General features: G+C 34.1%; 1 protein-coding gene across 1 annotated transcript; it reads right to left on the bottom strand.

Moving 5' to 3' along the window:
* Positions 1-880: 880 nt before the first annotated feature.
* Positions 881-20,858, bottom strand: LOC132559375 (uncharacterized). Its single transcript, XM_060223982.1, has 13 exons — positions 20,791-20,858; positions 19,751-20,159; positions 18,364-18,460; positions 16,890-17,023; positions 16,166-16,237; positions 14,339-14,477; positions 13,180-13,340; positions 12,124-12,296; positions 9,330-9,446; positions 9,007-9,068; positions 7,824-7,883; positions 7,330-7,545; positions 881-6,234 (listed from the first exon to the last, which is right to left on the bottom strand). The coding sequence occupies exons 1-13, from the start codon at positions 20,856-20,858 to the stop codon at positions 6,170-6,172; spliced, it is 1,773 nt and encodes a 590-aa protein (XP_060079965.1). The 3' UTR covers positions 881-6,169.
* Between the last annotated feature and the right edge of the window lie 629 nt (positions 20,859-21,487).

Raw genomic sequence — 21,487 nt, 5'->3', positions numbered from 1 at the left:
ACAAATGCTGCCACTAGCAACCAATTAGAACTAAGGAGTTTTGTGTGCGTTATTGGTCACTTTTTAACCAATACTCATCAGGTTTTGCCTGTTATGGTCAGTCATGTGCAAGACTTCTCATATTTCAAACAAGTTCTCAATTTCCACCAATGAGATTAGGTTAAAGCATGCCTAATATTTTTTGAAATTTTTCTAGCCTGTTCAAAATTCAATATGGTCACCAGGGTCATTTCTTGAAAACAGATTTTAAACTTCTTCAGGTCCAATGGTGGTATTGAGCTGAAAATTGGTGGAAAAAGTGTGATTTTTTGGCATTATCAAACTTTGGCATGATAGGAACAGCTGATATTTGTATCATGATTGAAATGTTTGTGAAATTTTGTGGTAATGTTAGGAAAATAAAATGAAAAGCCTTGTTTTTGTTGCCTGAACTGCTATTTTATCTGAACTGTTTAAATCATTTAATAAGTGTTCCCATTACTGTTGTTATATATCACTTATTGGTCTTTATAGTCAGATGACTGTTAAGGCTTTTTCAGTTATTGGCAGACCAAGGCCGACCACCATTACATATAGTATATTATGACTGACATGGTTGAAAAATACTACTACATACAAATTTCAATTCAATATCACCGACCAAATAAAAAATTAACATTTTTTTATTTATACAATCTTGCTCCCATTATATGAGTTCGATATCTCTAACCATCATCATAGTAATTGATTGGGAACAAAATTATGTCAGAAATGATCACCAGAGGCAACACTAGACATACTGGGTAACTCAAAATTAATTAATTACACTAGTTAAGATTTTGCCAGTGCTTACAAAAGGGATGAAAATTATGACCTTTAAAATATAAAAAAAAACTCAATATGTCATTCACATCCATCATTCTTTATTACACAAGTTCTTCAGTTCACAGTCAGAACTGAACAATAACTGATACAAGAGAACCTGTATTTATTTGGGGGGCATTCAAACTCACCATTTATTAATCTACAATCAATCAATGCCTAGCTCTCCTATGGGCCAAATGTAATTCACCCAACACCAGGTCGACCACACACTGGCTGCATGGGCAGTGTCAGATTATTGCGTAATACTCCTAAAAAGGTCATGAACCCAACTTCAGAACCAAGTGGACAGACTTATGGCACAGATGATTGCACATGTGTTTTCCAAGATCCAACATTGGATGAGAAAATACAAAGTTCACCTCAGTTTGACAGGTCGTCCGCATGTTTTAAGGCAAAGACGTTGAACAGGGACAGGGAAGTGTATTTCTTTTAACCCCTTTCTAAACCAGTCATCCTCTGTCTTGCACCAAGTATGACTGTCAATATCTTGTACAATATGGCTATACAGCTGCCAGTCATTCTAGGCCTCAGTTTCTTATGTAACGTCAAGACCTGGCTACACAACTGCCAGTCCATCTTGCTTCTGTCTGTCTGCTGGTGAGTTTCAGACTAACCCAGCTAATTGTTATCAGCCTTACCTGCAATACTTCAGACTCGAAGAAGGTCATGTATGGTCAGAGGCAACCCTATTTTCAGCAAACTTAAATACAACAATAGAATTTTAATTCTGTTGTTTGAACTCTATTGTGTAAATCATTATTCCTTATCTCAATTCAAAATCATACACAACTAGACAATAATGCATACAAATGTACATTTATATATGTATATGTACCATCACAGACTAAAAGAAAGTTCAGAAGTTTAAAAAAAAAAACTGTCACAATATGTTTAATGGCTTTGATAGTGTCTATACAACCAGTCAATATCACAGAAATTAAAAAAGAGGCTTGTGGCGGTGACGGTCACCCAAGATAAGCAATATTGAATATAAAGGTTTAGGGTTAAGTAGCTTTGATTCATGAAAAAGAAACTGAGACATTGATGAGAGTAAACCAGTGTCAATACATGCATACCATCAAAATTTCCAATGGGAAATAAGTAACATTATGCTCAAAAATGCAATTTTTCTATCAAATTAAAATAGTTAACCTCCTCCCCAGGAAATGAGAGACCCATTTTGGTAATTAAAGCACCTTAAGATGTTTCCGTCTATGAAGAGCATTAGATTCTATCTTGCCTTGGCGTTGAGAAGAAGATTTTAAAAATTTCGGTAAATCTGACCTTTTGGCCCTACATCAGCCCCTGGGGTAAGTCAGGATCAATATATGCATACAATCTAGCCGTCATCCCTCACTCATAATTCTAACCAAGTTTGAAATGTTTCCAATGGAAATTAAATTATGTTCAAAAACCTTATTTGCCTACATAAACTATAGTAAAGTTTACCACCTCCACACCAGGAAATGCCAGACCCTGGAATCATGAAATTCACAATTTTGATGAAGCACCATAAGACACTTTCATCCATGAAGAACATTTGATTTGATCATATTCAGTGTTAAAATGAAGATTTTTGAAATCCAAATCAATTTGACCCCTTTTGCCTCCACACATCAGCCCTGGAGGTCAGCCAGGATCGATATGGGCATACTATCAAGCCGTCATGCTTCACTCATAGTTCTAACCAAGTTTAAAGTACACTATTTCCAATGGAAATTAAACAAATTATGCTCAAAAATAAATTTTTCCTATATAAACTATAGTATAGTTTACCCCCTCCCCACAGGGAAATGTGAGACCCTAGGGCCATGAAATTCACCCTAAGATGCTTCCATCCATAAAGAGAATTTGATTCCATCATATCTGGTCATTAAAAGATTTTTGGAATTTGAGTCAATTTGACCTGTTTGGCTCCACCCCTCAGACCCCTGTGGGGTGGAGATGGTATATTTCATTATATTTGGTTCATCTTATGCCAGGGAAGGTTTCTACAAAATTTCATTGAAATCAGTTAAGGATTTTTTGGGAAGAAGAAGAAAATAATAAAATTGTTTACGTATAATACCAAACAAAGGTGATTCCAATAGGTCACCATAAGGTGATCTAAAATTTTATGTACAAAACATAAATTTATAACAACGAAATAAAATCATCAGAGCTTAAGATGATTTCCGTATTATTGCAATATGAAGTTGGTACTTCCATGAAAATGCTAGTCGGCAAGAAGGACCACTTTCAAATTAAATCTGTAAGTGACACAATATTTGAAGAGATTTTTTCTATAATTTTTCATCACATCAGCTTGTTATCCAGTGAATTCTTTCAAGTAATATTTTTGCGTGTATGCCACTTGTGTTTTTCATTGATTGTGCCAGCCAGTCAATTGTGATTTCATATGGACATTGACATTTCATTAAGAATTCTAAAATAATGGTTATGTAACATAACTTTTCACTTGATAATTTTCATGATACAACTCCCTATATGCCCCATATTCTGACGTTAGCCCAAATATGGATGCCACTCAATTTAGGCAGATGATCGACTTTAACAATGGAAAAAATTATTACGACATGCTTAAATGTGTCATAAAAATGTAAAGTTGAGAAATTCTTTGTTTCATGTTCCTATTGACTTTTATCTGCCAGAGAAATATCAGAATTTCAGTAAAGATGATGCATTGTAATTGTTACAGAGGACAGTAAGCGATATTGTCAATCCAGGGATCAACTAACATCACAACTAAATAAAATCATGTCACATGGTATTGTCTCCTACTACCTTTACTGGATAATGATATCGTGAATGATACAAAAATCCCAATCTCTGAAACAATCACACAAATGTGCATGAATCTCCTGTCATGATCTCTTGTTGATTCCTCTCCACGATGTCAGTTTTTTTTATTGATCTACTTTAGTGAACAATTACCTTTACCATTCAGAGATAGACATGACGAATTTCAGGTATATACACCCAGAAGCAACATAAACAACAATTTAGACAGATACTCTAGGCAATTTCTGATCTCCAGTATGTGCATAAAAACAAACATACTATCCCCTAATTGAAAATGGCATAACAAAACCCATTTGCTTTTGCCCCCCACATTTTTACATTAAAACCTGTCAAAATGTTACTTTTCTGACATGTGAAGTATCTTAAAATTAAATGGGTCTCAAAAGTTTTAATTTTTGTTACCCTTGACTCCAAAATGAAAAATTCTATGACTTGTTTCATAAATTCTTTCATATACATTAAAAATAACTCTTCCAAAATTCTATATTGATGCAAAATTTATGCATTTACCTTTATAAAATTTTATTTATTCAACATGATTGTGCAAAAAATTTTATTTCACACATAAGAAGCCTCTACTTCTATACCAATATATACTGTAACACATGAGTAAGAACTAGGTATGGTATTTTGACATCTTCGATAAATGGCTTGCTATTGTCTTAGCAATAGAAAACAATATATGTATGCTTTATACAAGATCCTAAAACATTTGCTTTTGTATGATAAACAGAATATTACACTCTTTAACATGTCATAATGAAGTTATCACACCCATCCAATAATGAGTTACTATGCCTGATTTAATGACCTGATGTTTCATTCACTTCAATGTCCACTGGACCAGGATGTATCCAGGTCCATCATAGTCAATGGTGAAAATTTTAAGTTCACTACTAGTGACGAAAGTTCTATCTTGCCAACACACCACATACATGTCAATACAGTTGAAAATGTGACCTCACAATAACATTAATGATTTTATTGTGGTTTGTAGAAGTATTATCTTGCACTCAGAAATATGATAACAGAAAAGAAAGAAATCTGCTAATTGAAATGCAACCTTCTGAGCATTTGATTTCCTTCTATCCATAAGGTCTGAACCATCAAGTAACATTTTGCCTTAAGAAAAGATCAAATAAACTGCTTTTGACAAAATAAAATAGATAGTTGAGTATAGGTCAACTCATGAAAGGATCAAAGTTGGAATGTACATTATGTAGATGAGGACATGTTTTAGTAAAGCTTGTGATCATTACCACATCATCTATCCAAACATAAAATAAATCATAGTTACTGAGTTGAAAACAAGATGAGATTTTTAATTGGTTGCTCTATGTGTATTCCAACATTTTATTCCATTTTCTGTTAATAACTGCTTACAAAACTGTTAAATATCAAATTAGACAAAACTTGAAAAGCACATAAAAAAGTTATCATGAAAAACAAGCCACTAAATCTTCACCTCATTTGCATCCATAGAGAAAAATTAGAGAATTTCAATGTAGTGACTAGAAAGCACTGCTCTGATTCAGTAAAACAATGAAAGTCATATGATCAATAAAAGTTATGTCATTGCTAGTAATGATGTAAGGTTTAGATCATCACTGCTGTGATGACACATTTTTATCGAAATGATACATTCCTTTTTTCACTGGCAAAATTTTAATAAAACACTATGTTACTATTAAAACATTTTCTACTTTATTGTAAAACATTTTCTTCTACTTGTAATAATAAGAAACTGGCAGTATTTTCTTACAGTTTGTGATTTAAGAGCTTCCATTCTCACTAATATGCAACACATCACATTATGTACAATATTGCCCCTAAAGTACCATCTGGTGATAGTGTGATAATGAGGTCTTGTCCCTTGAGTATGACAAGGTGTCCTCATATTGAGCTCTCATGTCCAATTAATGTCATATGGTGTCACCATGAGCACTTTTTATCCCCAAGGTTGCTGTATAGTGTCTCCTTATTAAGCTCTTTATGGTCCCCAAAATGCCTAATGGAGTCACCATCATGAGCTCTTGGCTCGTCTTCTCTCCACCAGCACAATTTCATGTCCAGTGTGATAATTTTATTTCATTAAGAAATAGATATTTAGAGAAAAACGTTTTGTAATATTTGTGATTTTTATGACAAGCACATGAAATAAATATACAAGGTGTTGGACTGTAATTATCAACATATTCATAATACATTCCTCAAATGTTTGCCAAGTACAGCCTTGTATCACCAGATCAACTTCCATTCCATTGATAAACACCTCTGATGACTCCACAATAACAATGATACACCATGAATGAAGAAGTAAGGAAAAACGTCTGTTAATTGTTTGGTCTTTGACTGGCTGCTAGTTACAATGCAATCAAGACTACCACAATAAAGTATTTGATCGTCCTAAAATCAGTCTTCCTCAAGCAACAAACGAAACTCAGAGACACATCATGTTCCTTCTGTTATCTTGTAATACATTGTAGTTTTCTGGTATCAATGTCTATTCTCTCCACAATGGGTCTACTCTATCAAACCTTATGCCTCTCTTTGAACTGTGTCTGCGATCTGTAAAAATAATAAGAAAGATCTTCAAAAATAATTTTGCAGAACTGACACCAGTGGAATTTATATTGACTTCAGGAGTAAGTATGAAAATGTTCATTTGTTATGTGTAATTTACTCAGAAAATATAAAAAAGAAATAAAAAAACCTAAGAGGCAGATGGGCTTTAACAGTTTTCAGGTCTTTGAACAGTTTTAGAACCTGTTCACCAGTCCCAGCATCAGGGCAATGAGAACAGAACTAATATATGTTTTTTATAATTTAAAAGACTGAAGGCTTAATTTTCAACTGAACCACACTGATAACACTGTCTGTTGTAGTTTAGCATATCCCTGTGACCTTGAATGAAGGTCCAGGCTATTCATTTGAACAAACATGGTAGCCCTTCATCCCAGCATGCTACTAGCCCAATACCATGGCCCTTGGTTTTTGGGTTATTGAGAAGTTGAAATCAAAATTTTAAAAAAGATTTTAAAGGATCTTGGCACCCACTATCATTATTAGTTGGACCTGTTCCCTTCTTTTCTCTTTTTTTTTTTTTCTCGCTTTTAAGGCCAGTAGGGCACAGTTTTTCTCCAGCAATCACAAATAAAATTGTCCAAATACAAGACAGCTAACTATCAGCCATTTTGTTATTGTGATCAGCCCAAAAATGGACAATGCACATTTAAGAGATCAAGAGGAATGTACTTATGAAATTTTACAATGATCTATCCAGTAATTATCAAAATAAATAGCAAGAAATTAGCGAAGTTGAACTGTCACAAAAAAAAAAAAATTGCCAACTTTTTTTTTAAGTGTTCCAAAAACCAGATACTGCACTTGGGACCATGGGGGAAAGAACATGTGGAAATTTAGAACAATCCATCTAGTTCTAGTTCAGAGAAATTGATAAAAATATACAAGTAGAAATAAAAAGGATAGTCCAAAATAATCAATGTAAATCTGGGACCAATGGGAAATTTTGCGAGTGATCTATCCATCACTTGGCAAAATAGTGATAAAATGTGTCGTTCACAGAGGGAAGGACAAAAGCAAATCTAAATGGCCCATCATCTGAAAAATTATTAATGAAAATTTCATCAACATCCAAATTACCTGAAAACACCATTTGTGCTAACTCATCTGGTACTTTCTTTTGGTGCCTGTTATACATCTGTACTAGAGATTTCACAACACCTATATCATTTTTTGTTACTAAAGAAAAAGCTCTTCCTTTTCGGCCCCCTCTTGCTGTCCTCCCTATTCGATGAACATAAGATTCTCCATTGGCAGGCATGTCATAGTTAATGACATTATAGATATCTGCAACATCTATAAGAAAATATACAAACAAATTACATGTAACCATAACATGCCAAAACAATACCAAATCTGATTATTTTATTCCAGTTTAATCATGTTCAGATGAAATTTTCAGCACCTCATTTTATGCATGTCGTGAAACATTTCAACCTGACATCTACCTGATGACTTAACATATGATGTCACTGCCTGCATAAAAGACCATTATCCTGTACTTAGATATCTCAGTTCAATTTCATATTTTCAAATTCACAATATTGTCAGTATGTTTGTTTATCATCACTCACCGAGTCCTCTAGAAGCAACATCAGTAGCAATCAGGATGATCTTCTTTTTTTCTCTGAACACTACAATCCAAACAAAACCAAAAACTTCATGATTTCTTTGTAAGAATAATTTCATTCCAGAATTTGAAACATCAATAAGAGGCCCAATGGGCCTGAATCGCTCACATGATTGGTATTCAATGTTCATCAAAAACAAAATCGGTGTTTATCACAAATATATTAACACATACACCATAGGCATTCAAAGTAGGCACATGAAACCAATATCCAACATAAACAGCATCTAATATTCAACTCTAAAGAGTGACAGTTATGACCTTGGATTATAGGTAAATGTTGTTTCTCTTTGTCAGGAAATTTGTCAGGCTTTGACCTGGTAACATCTTTCCACAAAATTTCCAAGCTTCTTAGACTTTTGGTTTATCAAAAGAAGTCACGAACAGATTTAGAAAATTTGACCCCTGTCAAGGTCATTTTTATAGCAGACATTTGATGGCTTCATCCCAGCAACCTACAAGCCAAATATCATGACATTTGGTCTGTTGGTTACAGAGAAGTTGCTTAAATGGAAAAGTTGTTGCTCAATGGATGACAGACGATGGAAAATGGACGCTGCAACACAGCAAAAGCTTGTCTGGCCGTTAAGTGGACTATAAACATTTTGAAAACTATAAAGTACATCTGGAGAAATAGCGTTAACAACTTTACACATGTCGAAATCCATGATGGCAGCCTGACATCACCATCAGAACTCCAACGGAATTATTAGGGATGAGGGGGAACCTACTTAAGAAATTCAAGAAAGATTCATCTAGTACTTCTCAAGAAATAGTGATATCAAACTTTCATAGTCAAAATCCAAGATTCGTGCAGGATGATCTGAATATCTAACCTTGTTGATAAATACAAATTTTGCAAGGTTTAATTGAAACCAAACAGGGTCCTTTGGAGTCTTTGATTATTTATTTATTTCATTTTTTGTGAGGTTGGAGGAGAGAGACAAAGGTCCATTGTTTGCATCACAAAATGATGGACTAAGGACAATTGTAATAGGTGTTGGTTTTGGAGGGTTAACACCACAGCTGAGTCAAAAAGAAGTGGTGATTCTGTTGCAAGTACAAATAAGATTTGAAGTATTCCTTATCTGAGTTCAGGACTGCAATGCTTACAAACATCTACTTACTTCCCATAATTCTATCCCTTTCTTGCTGTTTTTTATCCCCGTGCAGAGCAACAGTTGGGATTCTGAAAAAAATGACATTATTTCATTATTAAAGATTTCAGAAGTCATTCACATGAAGACATGTTTTCTGTTATACATGTTGGGGTATGGGCAAGAGCCCACATTTTTATTAATACTTATATGTATATGTGTGCACTTTCCAAATTTTTGTTTTGTTACTTCATATTCATTTGAATGACTTACGACTTAATTTGAGAGTGATATCAGATACACTGAGATACAGCAAGAACTCCTGAGAATAGACAAAACGTGAATTCACTTACCCTTTGCTCAGAAGTGCGTTGTGCAGGTCGTCAGCTGTTCTCTTTTTTTCTGTGAAAATTAGCGTCTTACATTCTTTTGGATATTCTGAAGCAATGGTGGACAGAAGTTTGACAACTCTGAAACAGGTTTGGAAAAGTCTTGTATTTTTAATCATGCCAAATATATTAATATATTCATCTAGTGCACAAAGTATAACTGTTTTTATCTAATAATATTTCCAGGGGTTCAACATGCATATCTTACTCATAGTAAGGGGCTAGGTAAAATTATGGAACAAATGAACTAACAAACACATGCATGCATTGTTAGATGGGTTGGTGTTGTGTAGGCGGTAACACATATGCTTTTCACCTACATTACATTTCACATGCGATCTTCACTCTCCACCCACCAATTATCTTTCTCGTCATTATGACTCCACAATAATATCATCACCAGCACTTCATGCTACACATCAGCCGTACTCTCTGCCAGCATGGAAAAACGTGGACTCACTAATTCCTAATCCACAATTATTGGGTACATTGTAGGAATAATTATTTAATTCATCCCATCCATAGTGAATGCCTTTCTACAATTTTGCCTCTAAAATGAGCAACGTCAATGAAAATTGACAATACATTATCATTTTAGAGACAGAACTTTTCAGTCTACCCAACCAGTGACATATGAAACAGTATCATATATGCCCAATCCAATGAGAAAATCAGAACACTACATCACATAGTCCAGCTTTCCACTGGCTTCTATGCCAAAATATTGCTTTTATATATTTACAGGTTTTATGTATTGCAGCTGACAAGTAAGCAATAGCCTTCCTAGGTTTTGTAGTCTTTTATAACATGTGTACATTTTTGTAGAGTTAATATTTGTTGTGAGGTTAGAATAAATACTGTACCTGTGTATAAATATTGCTGAGTGGTACAATTATAAAATGAAAATTGTTATCATTATTGAGAATTGTATCAAGTGACATTGGCCTGGAAGAGTATTAGGTCTGTGATTTAAGTATGTAGTTTACCTAAACCTTAGAATGTATTATTTATCATATGACAGCAGCGTTCATGTTCAGATATCACAACTGATCTAGCAATATGAGTGTTGTCATAATAACTACTGCCAGATCCTCGCCCTGGGCGCTTACCTATGTAACCTCATGACATGGGTCAGAGAAAGCATCTCCACATAACTTAGGTACTAGCCGTAATCAATCATTTCATTTAATCGTTATTTACCTATAAGACAACTTGTCACCATGAATATCGTAGATATACTACGATACTGACAGGGACATATCAATATTATTACTATCCCTGATTTTATTAACATTAATGTTTGTACTTGAAGTTTGGATTTGAAAATGTTGAATTGTTGACACACAAACAAACTTCAACATTGTGAAACTACAATTATTTATTTATTCATAAGGTTTTACATCCACTATAATGACCTTCAACCTTTCAGTAGATGAAAAAGGCTAGAAAATCGAGAGGGAAAAGTATGAAGTGATGAAAGGTGAAGTATTAATTGATACGTAATTATGTAGGTAGTTTTAATTGTAAAAGCTAATCAAAACTTTTGGCAAACCTTATGGATAAAACCCCAGTACCCCAGTAGTCAAAACATCTGTTCACCGAGATTTCCAACGATTAGTGTAAAGGGCCAGAGGAAACTCTCTGGATGGAAAAACAAGAAAACAATGGCCCTAAACGATCATCTGACAATCAACAAATGGATGGACACCTACCCAGACATTAAGAAGGAGTAGCATTTTGGAGCAAAACATTGTCGAACTTCCCCTTTTGTTGCCCCACCCCTTAGTCTCTAGGGTTGAATCAACTTTCTGAATGTAAGAAATGATAACCCACCTGCAATATTGTTTCAGACCAAATTTGGTCCAAATCCATTCAAGCATTAAGAAAGAGTTGCATATTGAAGCAAAATATTGTCCAATTTCCCCTTTTGGGGTCTGCTTCTAGGTCCCTAGGAGTTGAATCAAATTTCTGAATTAATTGCCTACCCTAACTGATGAATCAGGCCAGAGTTTGTTGAAATCCATCCAGGCAGAATGGAGGAGTAGGATTTTAAATCTAATTTCAGCACTTTCCACTTTGGGGCTCCTACCCCGAACCTCTTAGGTCAAATTTTTATCTGGGGTGACCTAAAAATCCAGACAACTTTGTTCCCTGGCAAAACTGTCAGGTTTACACGTTTTCATCTACCAGACAATCTAATATGTGTTGTTTCGCTGCTTATATGTTGATAAAGTCATCAGTGTAATGCCGTTGTTTGTTTTTCAGCATGTGTAATATGTAGTGTGCCTTTCATTGTCTAATTGTAGTTTATTTTCATTAATTACCTTACTGATTAAAGACAAACAACTAACCAGGAATATAGGGCAGTTTGAATAACTCACTATATGATAATGTTGGGCTAAGTAGTCAATTCTGTTCCTGAACTGGTGTTTCCTGAACAAGTATTTAAACGTCTTGTGTTGAACATAAGGGAATTCCCTTCTCAAATATTTTGATTGTAAAATTTGTTTACTATTGCTGCTCAGATTGTGAGATTTCCAGACTATCGATGCCCAAATTATTGCTGGTCCACTGTATTATGTCTCATTAGAATTAAGTGTCTTATGTTGGTAATTGTTTCATGAGTGATGTTTGATAGTCTTCGTTAGCTAGGTGTTGTCATCTTCCTCTGTCTGTAGAGCTCACAAATATCCAAATCCAGAAATCACGACCAGCATTTAAATAAGATGGATAACAAAGACTGAAATTAACAACTTACTGTGATGCTTTATCGTACGGAGATGTAAGGATAAAGTTTTGTTCAACATTTGGGTTGGCCATCAGTTCCAGGCTTCCTATGCGCACCTGTACAGGATTTTTGAGGTACACTGCAGCTAAACTTTGTATTTCTTTAGGCCATGTAGCACTCCACATCAGCATTTGTCGGTTAGGCTGTCACAATAGAAAATGTATCTTTCAGTCCGCTGCACATTCGTGTAATATTGCGAGGGCCGATCTCTTACATAATCCACTGTATATGTTTCCTTGGAAAGTATGGTTAAACTGACAGGGATGTATATCATATATTGTATTTGTTGTGTTTGACTGAGATATCCTTTTGAACCTATACAGAAATCACAACAAACCTAATCCTTCAGTTGTGCAGCAGAAAATGTTCAGAATGAAACTGTGGGGACCTTGAAAATCAGTTCATTATCAGCATAGTGTTTGTATGGCAAATTTTGGCAATTATTTTACAATTGTTTGTTACCACTAATTGAGAATAATACAAATTCATCATAAACAAGAGATACCAGAGAGATCTTGGCACCTACCATTGCTAATCTTTATTTGCTCTTTGAAAGTTGGATCTTTTCCATCATTTCTGTTATTCCTCTAAATGATAAGAAATTTAAACATTCCTTTGGAGAAATAGCAATGATAATCTTTACCTGCCAAATCCAAGATGGTCGTCTGCAATCCATGTTGTTTTTTCTCATTAGTCCAAGACATAAGACATAATCCAAGATGGCTATTGGACAGCCATTTCGTTTACTGATTAGTTCCAAATTTAAATGGGCACAACTAGGGACCACAGTTAACCTACATATTAAGTTTGAGTAATCAGTCCCAAATTTAAATGGGCACAAGTTGGGACCACAGTTAACCTACATATGATGTTTGAGGAAGATTCATCCACTAGTGCTAAACAAATAGTGATAACAAAAACTGGACGTAGGGCATCTGATGATGGTGGGCTATAAAAGGGAATTAAAACTAACAGCAGGAGGCAACTTATAACAACACAAACTGTACTGAAGCTGGTTTTACATACCTGTATATATCTCAAGATTTGTTTAAGTTGAACCTCAAATCCCATGTCCAGCATTCTGTCAGCTTCATCAACCACTACGTAAGTACACCTTCTAAGGTTCATAATTCCATTAGACAAGTAGTCATTTAGCCTTCCTGGTGTTGCAACACAAATATCTGCACCTGAAAACAAAATATTTCAGCAAAATTTAACAAGCTACCCAGGAGTGTGACAGTTCTCACATATCTGTATCCTCCATGTGATGAAAAAATTACACAAATTATGTCATCATTTTACATGGTTTTTACAGACTTGGAATTGCCACCTTTCAAGGACTTTTCAAGGAAAATCAAAAGTGATCAATGTACTCCTTCACTAATGTACAACATATAAGGCCACAAGTCATGATTAAATATCCAACATTATCGTATACTTTAGTACAATTTACCTCTTCCAATGACCTTAAACCCTTGGGGTCAACCAGGATCAATATGTGTATATAATAAAACTCACCCTATAATATTTATTCTATACAAGTTTAGATATTTCAAATGGCAATTAAAGAAATTATGCTAAAAAATGTAGTTTTCCCATATAAACTATAGTAAACCTTTCTCTCTCCACAGGGTAAAATGTGAAACATTGAGGTCATTGAATTTACAATTTGGTAAAGAATCTTAAGAACATCTGACCCTGCCATATTGCGAAAAAGATTTCTGAAATCTTAGTCAAGTTGAACATATTAGGCCCCACCCTTAGGCTTCTGGGGAGGAAGGAACCACATGATTTATTATTTTGATTCACCCTTGGCTATAAAAGGTTAATGCTAACAAGAGGGCCATGGCCTTTAACATCTGACAATTTATGGTTGGACGAAGAGGCCTCGGAATTTGCTGGTGGTGGTCTAACAAATCTAATGAATTCAAACTTTGAACATTACTAGAAAGTATCTGAAACTCATAAATTTGTTCATGGAAAATAGTTGAGCACTTATCTTTTAAAAGCAAAAAAACTTTCTATCAGGTGACCTAATAAACCACATATCAGTACAAATATGATGGTCAGATGGACAGACATCACACCAAGCTAAGCTTGTTTGACTCTTCTGTCCAAGTGAGCTAAAATGTTATCACAGAATGGAGGAATGACACTTACACCAGAGTTCACAAAAAGTTCTTACCTCTTAAATTTCTAAGTTGACTTCCTCTATTTCCTCCTCCAAAAGCACTCCCTGTGTGAATTTTATAATCCTTACCCACCTCCATGGCAACTTTTTCCACCTGCTGTGTCAACTCTCTAGTAGGGGTCAGTATTAGTACCTAAAATACAGAAAAAAACATGATTAATTATCACAGGACACATGCCAAAGTTTATCAACAATTTGAATGCAACATTCCTTCACCAATTATGTACATACATGTTATTATCACTGTCTTTAATTCAGCAGTGAAGCAGGTATCGAGTATACAATACATTAAGAAATGAAAGAATGAAAATTTTACTTAATCTCAGTTATAATTATCTGATCTGATTGATCAGAATCCTGCCATGTAATTAACAATATTCCTTATGTCAATGCATTGACAGAAAAATTTCCAAATAATCCAGTCTTTCATTGGTCTCCTAAAAAAACACCATGTCACAAAGTGAAAACTCTACTGTCCTCAGAAAACCTTGTATACCCCGCTTCCTGTCTACACAATGATGATGGTAGATGATGAGTTTTTAGAATACCGTCTATACAATGATAACGGTAGATGATGAGTTTTTAGCTTACCGTCTACACAATGATGACAGTAGATGATGATTGTTAATCTTATTGTCTACACAATGATGATGGTAGATGATGAGTGTTAATCTTATTGTCTACACAATGATGATGGTAGATGATGAGTTTTTAGCTTACCGTCTACACAATGATGACAGTAGATGATGATTGTTAATCTTATTGTCTACACAATGATGATGGTAGATGATGAGTGTTAATCTTATTGTCTACATAAAGATGGTAGATGATGAGTGTTAATCTTATTGTCTACACAATGATGACGGTAGATGATGAGTGTTAATCTTATTGTCTACACAATGATGACGGTAGATGATGAGTGTTAATCTTATTGTCTACACAAAGATGATGGTAGATGATGAGTGTTAATCTAATTGTTTACACAAAGATGATGGTAGATGATGATTGTTAATCTTATTGCCTACACAAAGATGACGGTAGATGATGAGTGTTAATCTTCTTGTCTACACAAAGATGATGGTAGATGATGATTGTTAATCTTATTGTCTACACAAAGATGACGGTAGATGATGAGTGTTAATCTTATTGTCTACACAAAGATGACGGTAGATGATGAGTGTTAATCTTAATGTCTACACAAAGATGACGGTAGATGATGAGTGTTAATCTTATTGTCTACATAAAGATGGTAGATGATGAGTGTTAATCTTATTGTCTACGCAAAGATGACGGTAGATGATGAGTGTTAAGTCATTTCCAGAGCAATCAAATTGTTTAGAAATTTGCTGTCATCTAGTATGACATCAAGAATTCGAGAACTTCAAAACAGACAAGGAGTGAAAAGTTCTGTAGCATACATCGGTGAATTTCATTTATACTGGAGTACAAAAAGACGATTGAACACTAAGCAATAGCTGTTCCCTGTTGTGCTTTTTGTGACATGATAAAAACAAAAATAAATTCACCTAGTATATTTTAACATTTAAGAATTGTTTTTCAGTACAATGATTGGACATGATTATTTTGCCCACCATCTAATAGTCAAGTCAGTCTTGGGTGACTTAACATCTCTCAAGTGGACATGCATGTAATAGTCACCATCAAATAATCATGTCAGCCTTGGAAACAAGATGAAGATCAATAGTTGTATGGTAAAATTCATCTGAATCGAATAATGAACAAAGGAACACCACCAACATAAGGTACAGATACTGGGAAGTTTGGAGGAGCAATGAAACTGCAGCAACAGGGAATACTTACAGTTGGCTCAATCATGTGTCTTTGTACTGTTTGCCTCTGCTGCCTTATATGCACAATTGCAGGCAAAATGTACTGTAAAATAAAAACAGCATTAGTCAAATCAACAGGCATTCTTTGATAAACAAGACAATTACACAAATTACAGTCTCCCATCAACACACCACTTCACCAAGGTGAACCCATACACATGTGTAAGTTTCAGTGACTAGTAGAGTTGGAGACAGAGCTTGGACAATCTTTTCCATTAATGTAGGTCAGAAGTCAAAATGTACATGATTCATGACACACTATCTGACCTGGGTGAATCCATACCTTACGTATTAGCAAATTTCAGTGACAGGAAGTGTAGGAGACAAAGCCTGGATAAAATAATAGAGGAAGGATAGAAAGATAGACAAAAGACAGAACAACAGACTGACAAAGTCCTTCAGGCCAGATGAGCTTAAAATGAAAGGTCCCTCTACATTCTTCAGGTATCTATCATCCATGTGATTTGTCAGCAATTAACCACCAAGACGGCCTAATATGGATAAATATGGACCTTTGATTCTTACGTTACATTTACTAGACCACAGACATAGAGATAACATATATATATATATTTTTTCAAGACCATTCATCATAGATCGATTTCAAAATAATTAAGAAAATCGAAGAACATCTCCTAGTTAGAATACCAATCTTATTGGAGCAATAGTTTGTAAGTTTATTCTCAAATACATACTCCAAGGGTCTTTCCTGAACCAGTCTGGGCAATCCCTATCATATCTTTGCCTGACAAGGCAATAGGCCAAGTCATAGCCTGGATAGGAAAAGGGCTTGTCCATCCATTTTTGCCAATCAGTTTCTTTATGTACTCTGCAAAAAACATAAAAAGTATCAGTAAGACAGAGTTCTGCTTCAATGATTTTATTCAGTTTCATAGATGTCATTGAAATATCAATGTGTTTTTGAGCCATGCCTTGTGACACTTAATCAATGGAGATATCAAAAAATTACCATGTTTAGTCCAGAAATTTTCTATTTGGAAACCGAAAGCTTGAAATAAGTACAGAAAATATGTGTCATCAAAGACACTTTTCTTTTATATACACATATATGGTGTAATTCAGGTTCCAAACCATATATGTAAAACATAAATGCCTTTATATAATCATTCTCGCTTCAAAGAGGGGAATGCATCTGCAATGACCATTATCACTGCATAATGTTGTTTCAGCATTTCAAAGCTCACTTGGTATCATATATCTGTATTCTGACAATTATTTTCTGGATGGATTTCAAAATCATTACTCAGCTGTTTTAATAACTATTCAACAGTAGAATATCAGATCTAACACTCTCTGTTATTATGAAAAACATTTTTTAAGCAAATTTGATAACAGGACATTGTGATCAATGTACCACTAGGTCAAAATTAAAATTCTTTAAATAATGAAAGATAGAATGCAAACATGTTAGAAAACTTTTGCTAACTGTTAATGTGAGGCACTAGCTATAATAACTAACATGTAATAACTAACTATAGGCCATTTTGATAATATAAATGAAAAATTAAACATTGATGGAGGCACTAAGACCCTAAAAACTAAGTGGCAGTGACCTACCAGTGGTATGTTAAATCTGTCCCCTAAGCCTATAGAAGCATAGAAATTTAAAAGGATTCCATATATTTTCAGAAATATATATGCCACTGAAAATATACAGGGAGATTCCATTTAATTTGAGAAGAACCGTATTTATATACCCAATGGAAACTTTGTGCAAATTTATCCCTGTCTCGATCTCAATACAACACAAAATGTTAGTTATTGCCTGCATCCTTCTTCAGCTTCCCCAAACAAAGGGGATCTTAGTGGGATTTGGGTAACCAGCAACAAGTCATATTCATTGGTTCAAACAAACTTGGTCTTTCCTCTCTTTTCCTCCTAGTTGCTCTTAAATATTTGTTGCATTGACAGATGAATGATTCATGTAAGAAGACATTAATCAATTTAACAAAGGAAACCTACCTTTTCTAATGATCATCTAATGAGAATATTTCTGATCACACTACACACCATTTACTTGTTTAACTCACCTATGCAATATATTTTACCCATGGAAGATATTTCATCAAAAGTCAATATCAGCTTCATGTTATCTGAATCAATATCGCTTTGATATTACACTACCAAACATTTACTTGTCTAACTTACCCATGGAAGATATTTCATCAAAAGTCAATATTGGCTTGATATCATCTGAATTAATCACTCTGATATTGTTTTCTTTATAATACTTCAGTATTTCTCCCTGTAAATAAAAATCACATTGATAAAATAGATAAGGTCATCATGCATCTGACACTGATCAATAAAACATAAGTTAAAACAAGAATTCAAGACTTTTCATGATGATTGGCAAACAATAAAAAATTAGGTCTGAAATCACAAGGGGCATTTCAATAAACAAATTATTAATGGTGGATTTTATTTGATTGAATGGTATCAATTAGTGATGGGAAATTGGCTAAATACATAATTGATTATCAGTTAAAACTGGACAGATTTCCAGTGTTCTTAATCGGATTACACTGGCTAACACAAGAAAACATTAATGTTATCAATCATCATAATGAATCAAAGTACTGTTGTTACTGAGACAAACGGCAGAACTGATTTCAACTGTGATTGATGTAAATGTTGGATATTTGTAAAAGTTATACAAAATAAAGAGTTAAAACAGACAAAAAAGGTATAATGACTTTTTATGTTGCAAGCAAATTGAAACTGTGTCCATGTTGATGAATATTTGGAATAAGCCTCAAATATTCCATATATCAGAAGGCTTAAAATATTGTTAATTCATTGTCACTTGTTTAAACCACTGCAATGTGATGATGATGGCAACAACAAAAGAAAAAACTGCTTTGATAACAGTAAGTTGAGTGGAACTTTTATAAAACGTGTTGTCCACAATGTATGAATGACTGTGGAAAATATGTTCCTGTATCAAGTTTTCCTATAATATGCAGACAGTACAATGGGTCGATTTTCAAAGTCTCATCATTTGATCATAGTCTGGAAAACCCTTCCTGTATCTTGATATGGAATTGGTATCCAGGTATATACCAGTAAACACACTCTGTACATATCACATGTATATCAATAAACAGAAACACTACAACTTGTAAACTTCCTTCGTCCTAATTCTCCTTTTTTTGGAACAGTTCTGACTGGTCAAATGTCAGATACTTTATGAATGAAAGTAACAGTTCAAAATTTTCGTGGCTCAAATTACATAGACATAGTAGAGGTAACAATACCAGTGACAGAGTCAATTGCATCAAAAATTACAATTGTGATGTGAAACAATGAAAAAATTTATTTTATATTATCATTGTCTCATCAATAGTCTCAAAATATCAAATACAACCTCATGACAAATGATGAACATACTTATTTATGGATGCCTAATAGATGAAAAAGTAGACTAATGGCAATGCAAATAAAAACAATTTGTGATTTTGTCTTAAACAACTTAAAAATTATACAAATTTGTATAAATTGTGCAATTTTTAGTTTAAAAAATTTTCAAACTTACTTTTTCTCTCTCAGCAGTCATTGTATGCTCCTTGTAAACATCCATCTGAACCGTTGGATCATAGTCTGGGGTATTTACAGGAATGTCCTCAAAAAATGTAGACCCACTGCGCTGTGTTTGGAAACCAGGAGCATGATTCCGAGAGTCAAATCTAGCATAGCTTCTGGCATCATTTTTGTAAGAGTTATTGTAAGCGTTGCTCCTCACATCATCACTACGATGGTCGTTTACAAATCTTGTTCTATAAGTAGCGTTTGAAAACATTGATTCTGACCTATTGATTTTATCTGTTGTTGCCATATCACGAAAATTTTCCCATGAACTGTCTTCATTGCCATCTCTGTCATCTTCAATCTCAACCCTTTTTACATCACTTTCACTACTCAACAAAAGAGCATTTTTGTGGAATCTACAATTATAAACAAATGTGAAAGTTGAGACTGAATTATAAATGATTTCAAGAAAACAAATGTTTCCCCATCTCTGTCAGTAGTCTTTACTTTCCATCACATCAGGGACGTATAAATGACAGATACGTCCCTGATCACATGTAGTATATATATCGATGGCTTCAGGACTAAACATGTTTAACAAAGTCATAACTTAGTATTTTTGTTTACATTTTATTCACACTGCTTGGAAAAGCATATTTTGTTTATTACAATCAACTCCTATTGAAAGTTTTCTTTCTAGATTCCCATCTAGCCGGCTTTAGGCCAACATAGGGGGTTAAAACATTTTAAAACGATAACAAATTAAAAAGGTGTGACTAATGAGATATGTATGCAAAACAAGAGCTGTGTGTCTGTAAGTAAAATGAAATGAATTCTCATGGAAATGAAAATAAACGATCTCTGATGAGTTACATAACTTGTTCGCCTTACTTTGTAAAAAGCTATAGGTACATTATTATGAAATCTCTTTTCGACCTTTTGAACACAAATTTGAGACTGTTACATCAATGCACATGCTTTTCATCTCTGTGATAAATGAGAAAATAATCAAATACCTAAATCACGTGTCATAATTAAATACTATACCTTCTCAGTGGTTCAGATGGCTTTATGGACCGTATTCTCATAAGAACACTGATCACACGTGCTGCCATGTTGGTGTCCTTGGTCGTACATACATCTATATCCGGTATGATCGGCATGCGCAGTCGTTCATTACTGTTAAACAAAATCACCAACATAACTAGCACCTCGGCTTATTAACATTAAAAAGTCCACAAACAAATCAGTTATTATCACAGGAGGTCTTTCCTCTTTATAATCAATACTAACTAGAAATAATGCAGGACCTAAAGTAATTAATTATGTTCTAAATCTAATTAAAAATTTTGGAATTTTGGTAAAAAAAAATAGTCATGATGTACCACCACTTGTTAAAACAGCTCTCCAGAAGAAAAAAAACACGGTAGAATGTTAGGTGAAATTATCCAAGACAAACGTCTACACTGTTATCAATCAACGGATCAATAATAAATGGTCAGAAACGTGGAATAACATAGACGGATCAAACAACCTTAGGTAAGTATTAAAACAGGGATGTAGATAATGTTATCTATGTCCCTGATTAGAGCAACCGAATACAAACCAGCAAAGAACGGAATGAATTAGAAGATATTGTCATCACAAGACTAAGACTGAGGGCAACTAAACTAAAAAGTAATATCAGTATATTGACTAGATATATGTCAACATACAGTTCGTATTGTAATTCAGAAAAAAAACA

Source organism: Ylistrum balloti, unplaced genomic scaffold (assembly GCF_031769215.1).
Source record: "Ylistrum balloti isolate Yb309-2 unplaced genomic scaffold, AGI_CSIRO_Ybal_v1 Utg370902, whole genome shotgun sequence".
NCBI lineage: Eukaryota > Metazoa > Mollusca > Bivalvia > Pectinida > Pectinidae > Ylistrum > Ylistrum balloti.
Note: the sequence above shows the minus strand (reverse complement) of the source record. Positions and strands in the feature narration are given on the sequence as shown.

What these genes read in the sequence shown, in the direction of transcription:
- LOC132559375 (XM_060223982.1), bottom strand. Translation starts at nt 20,858, where the DNA reads ATGGCAGCACGTGTGATCAGTGTTCTTATGAGAATACGGTCCATAAAG. An exon ending in TGACTGCTGAGAGAGAAAAA is followed by an intron (nt 18,461 to 19,750) that starts GTAAGTTTGAAA and finishes TTTTATTTACAG; the next exon opens with GGAGAAATACTGAAGTATTA. An exon ending in AAATCTTGAGATATATACAG is followed by an intron (nt 12,297 to 13,179) that starts GTATGTAAAACC and finishes CTATTGTGACAG; the next exon opens with CCTAACCGACAAATGCTGAT.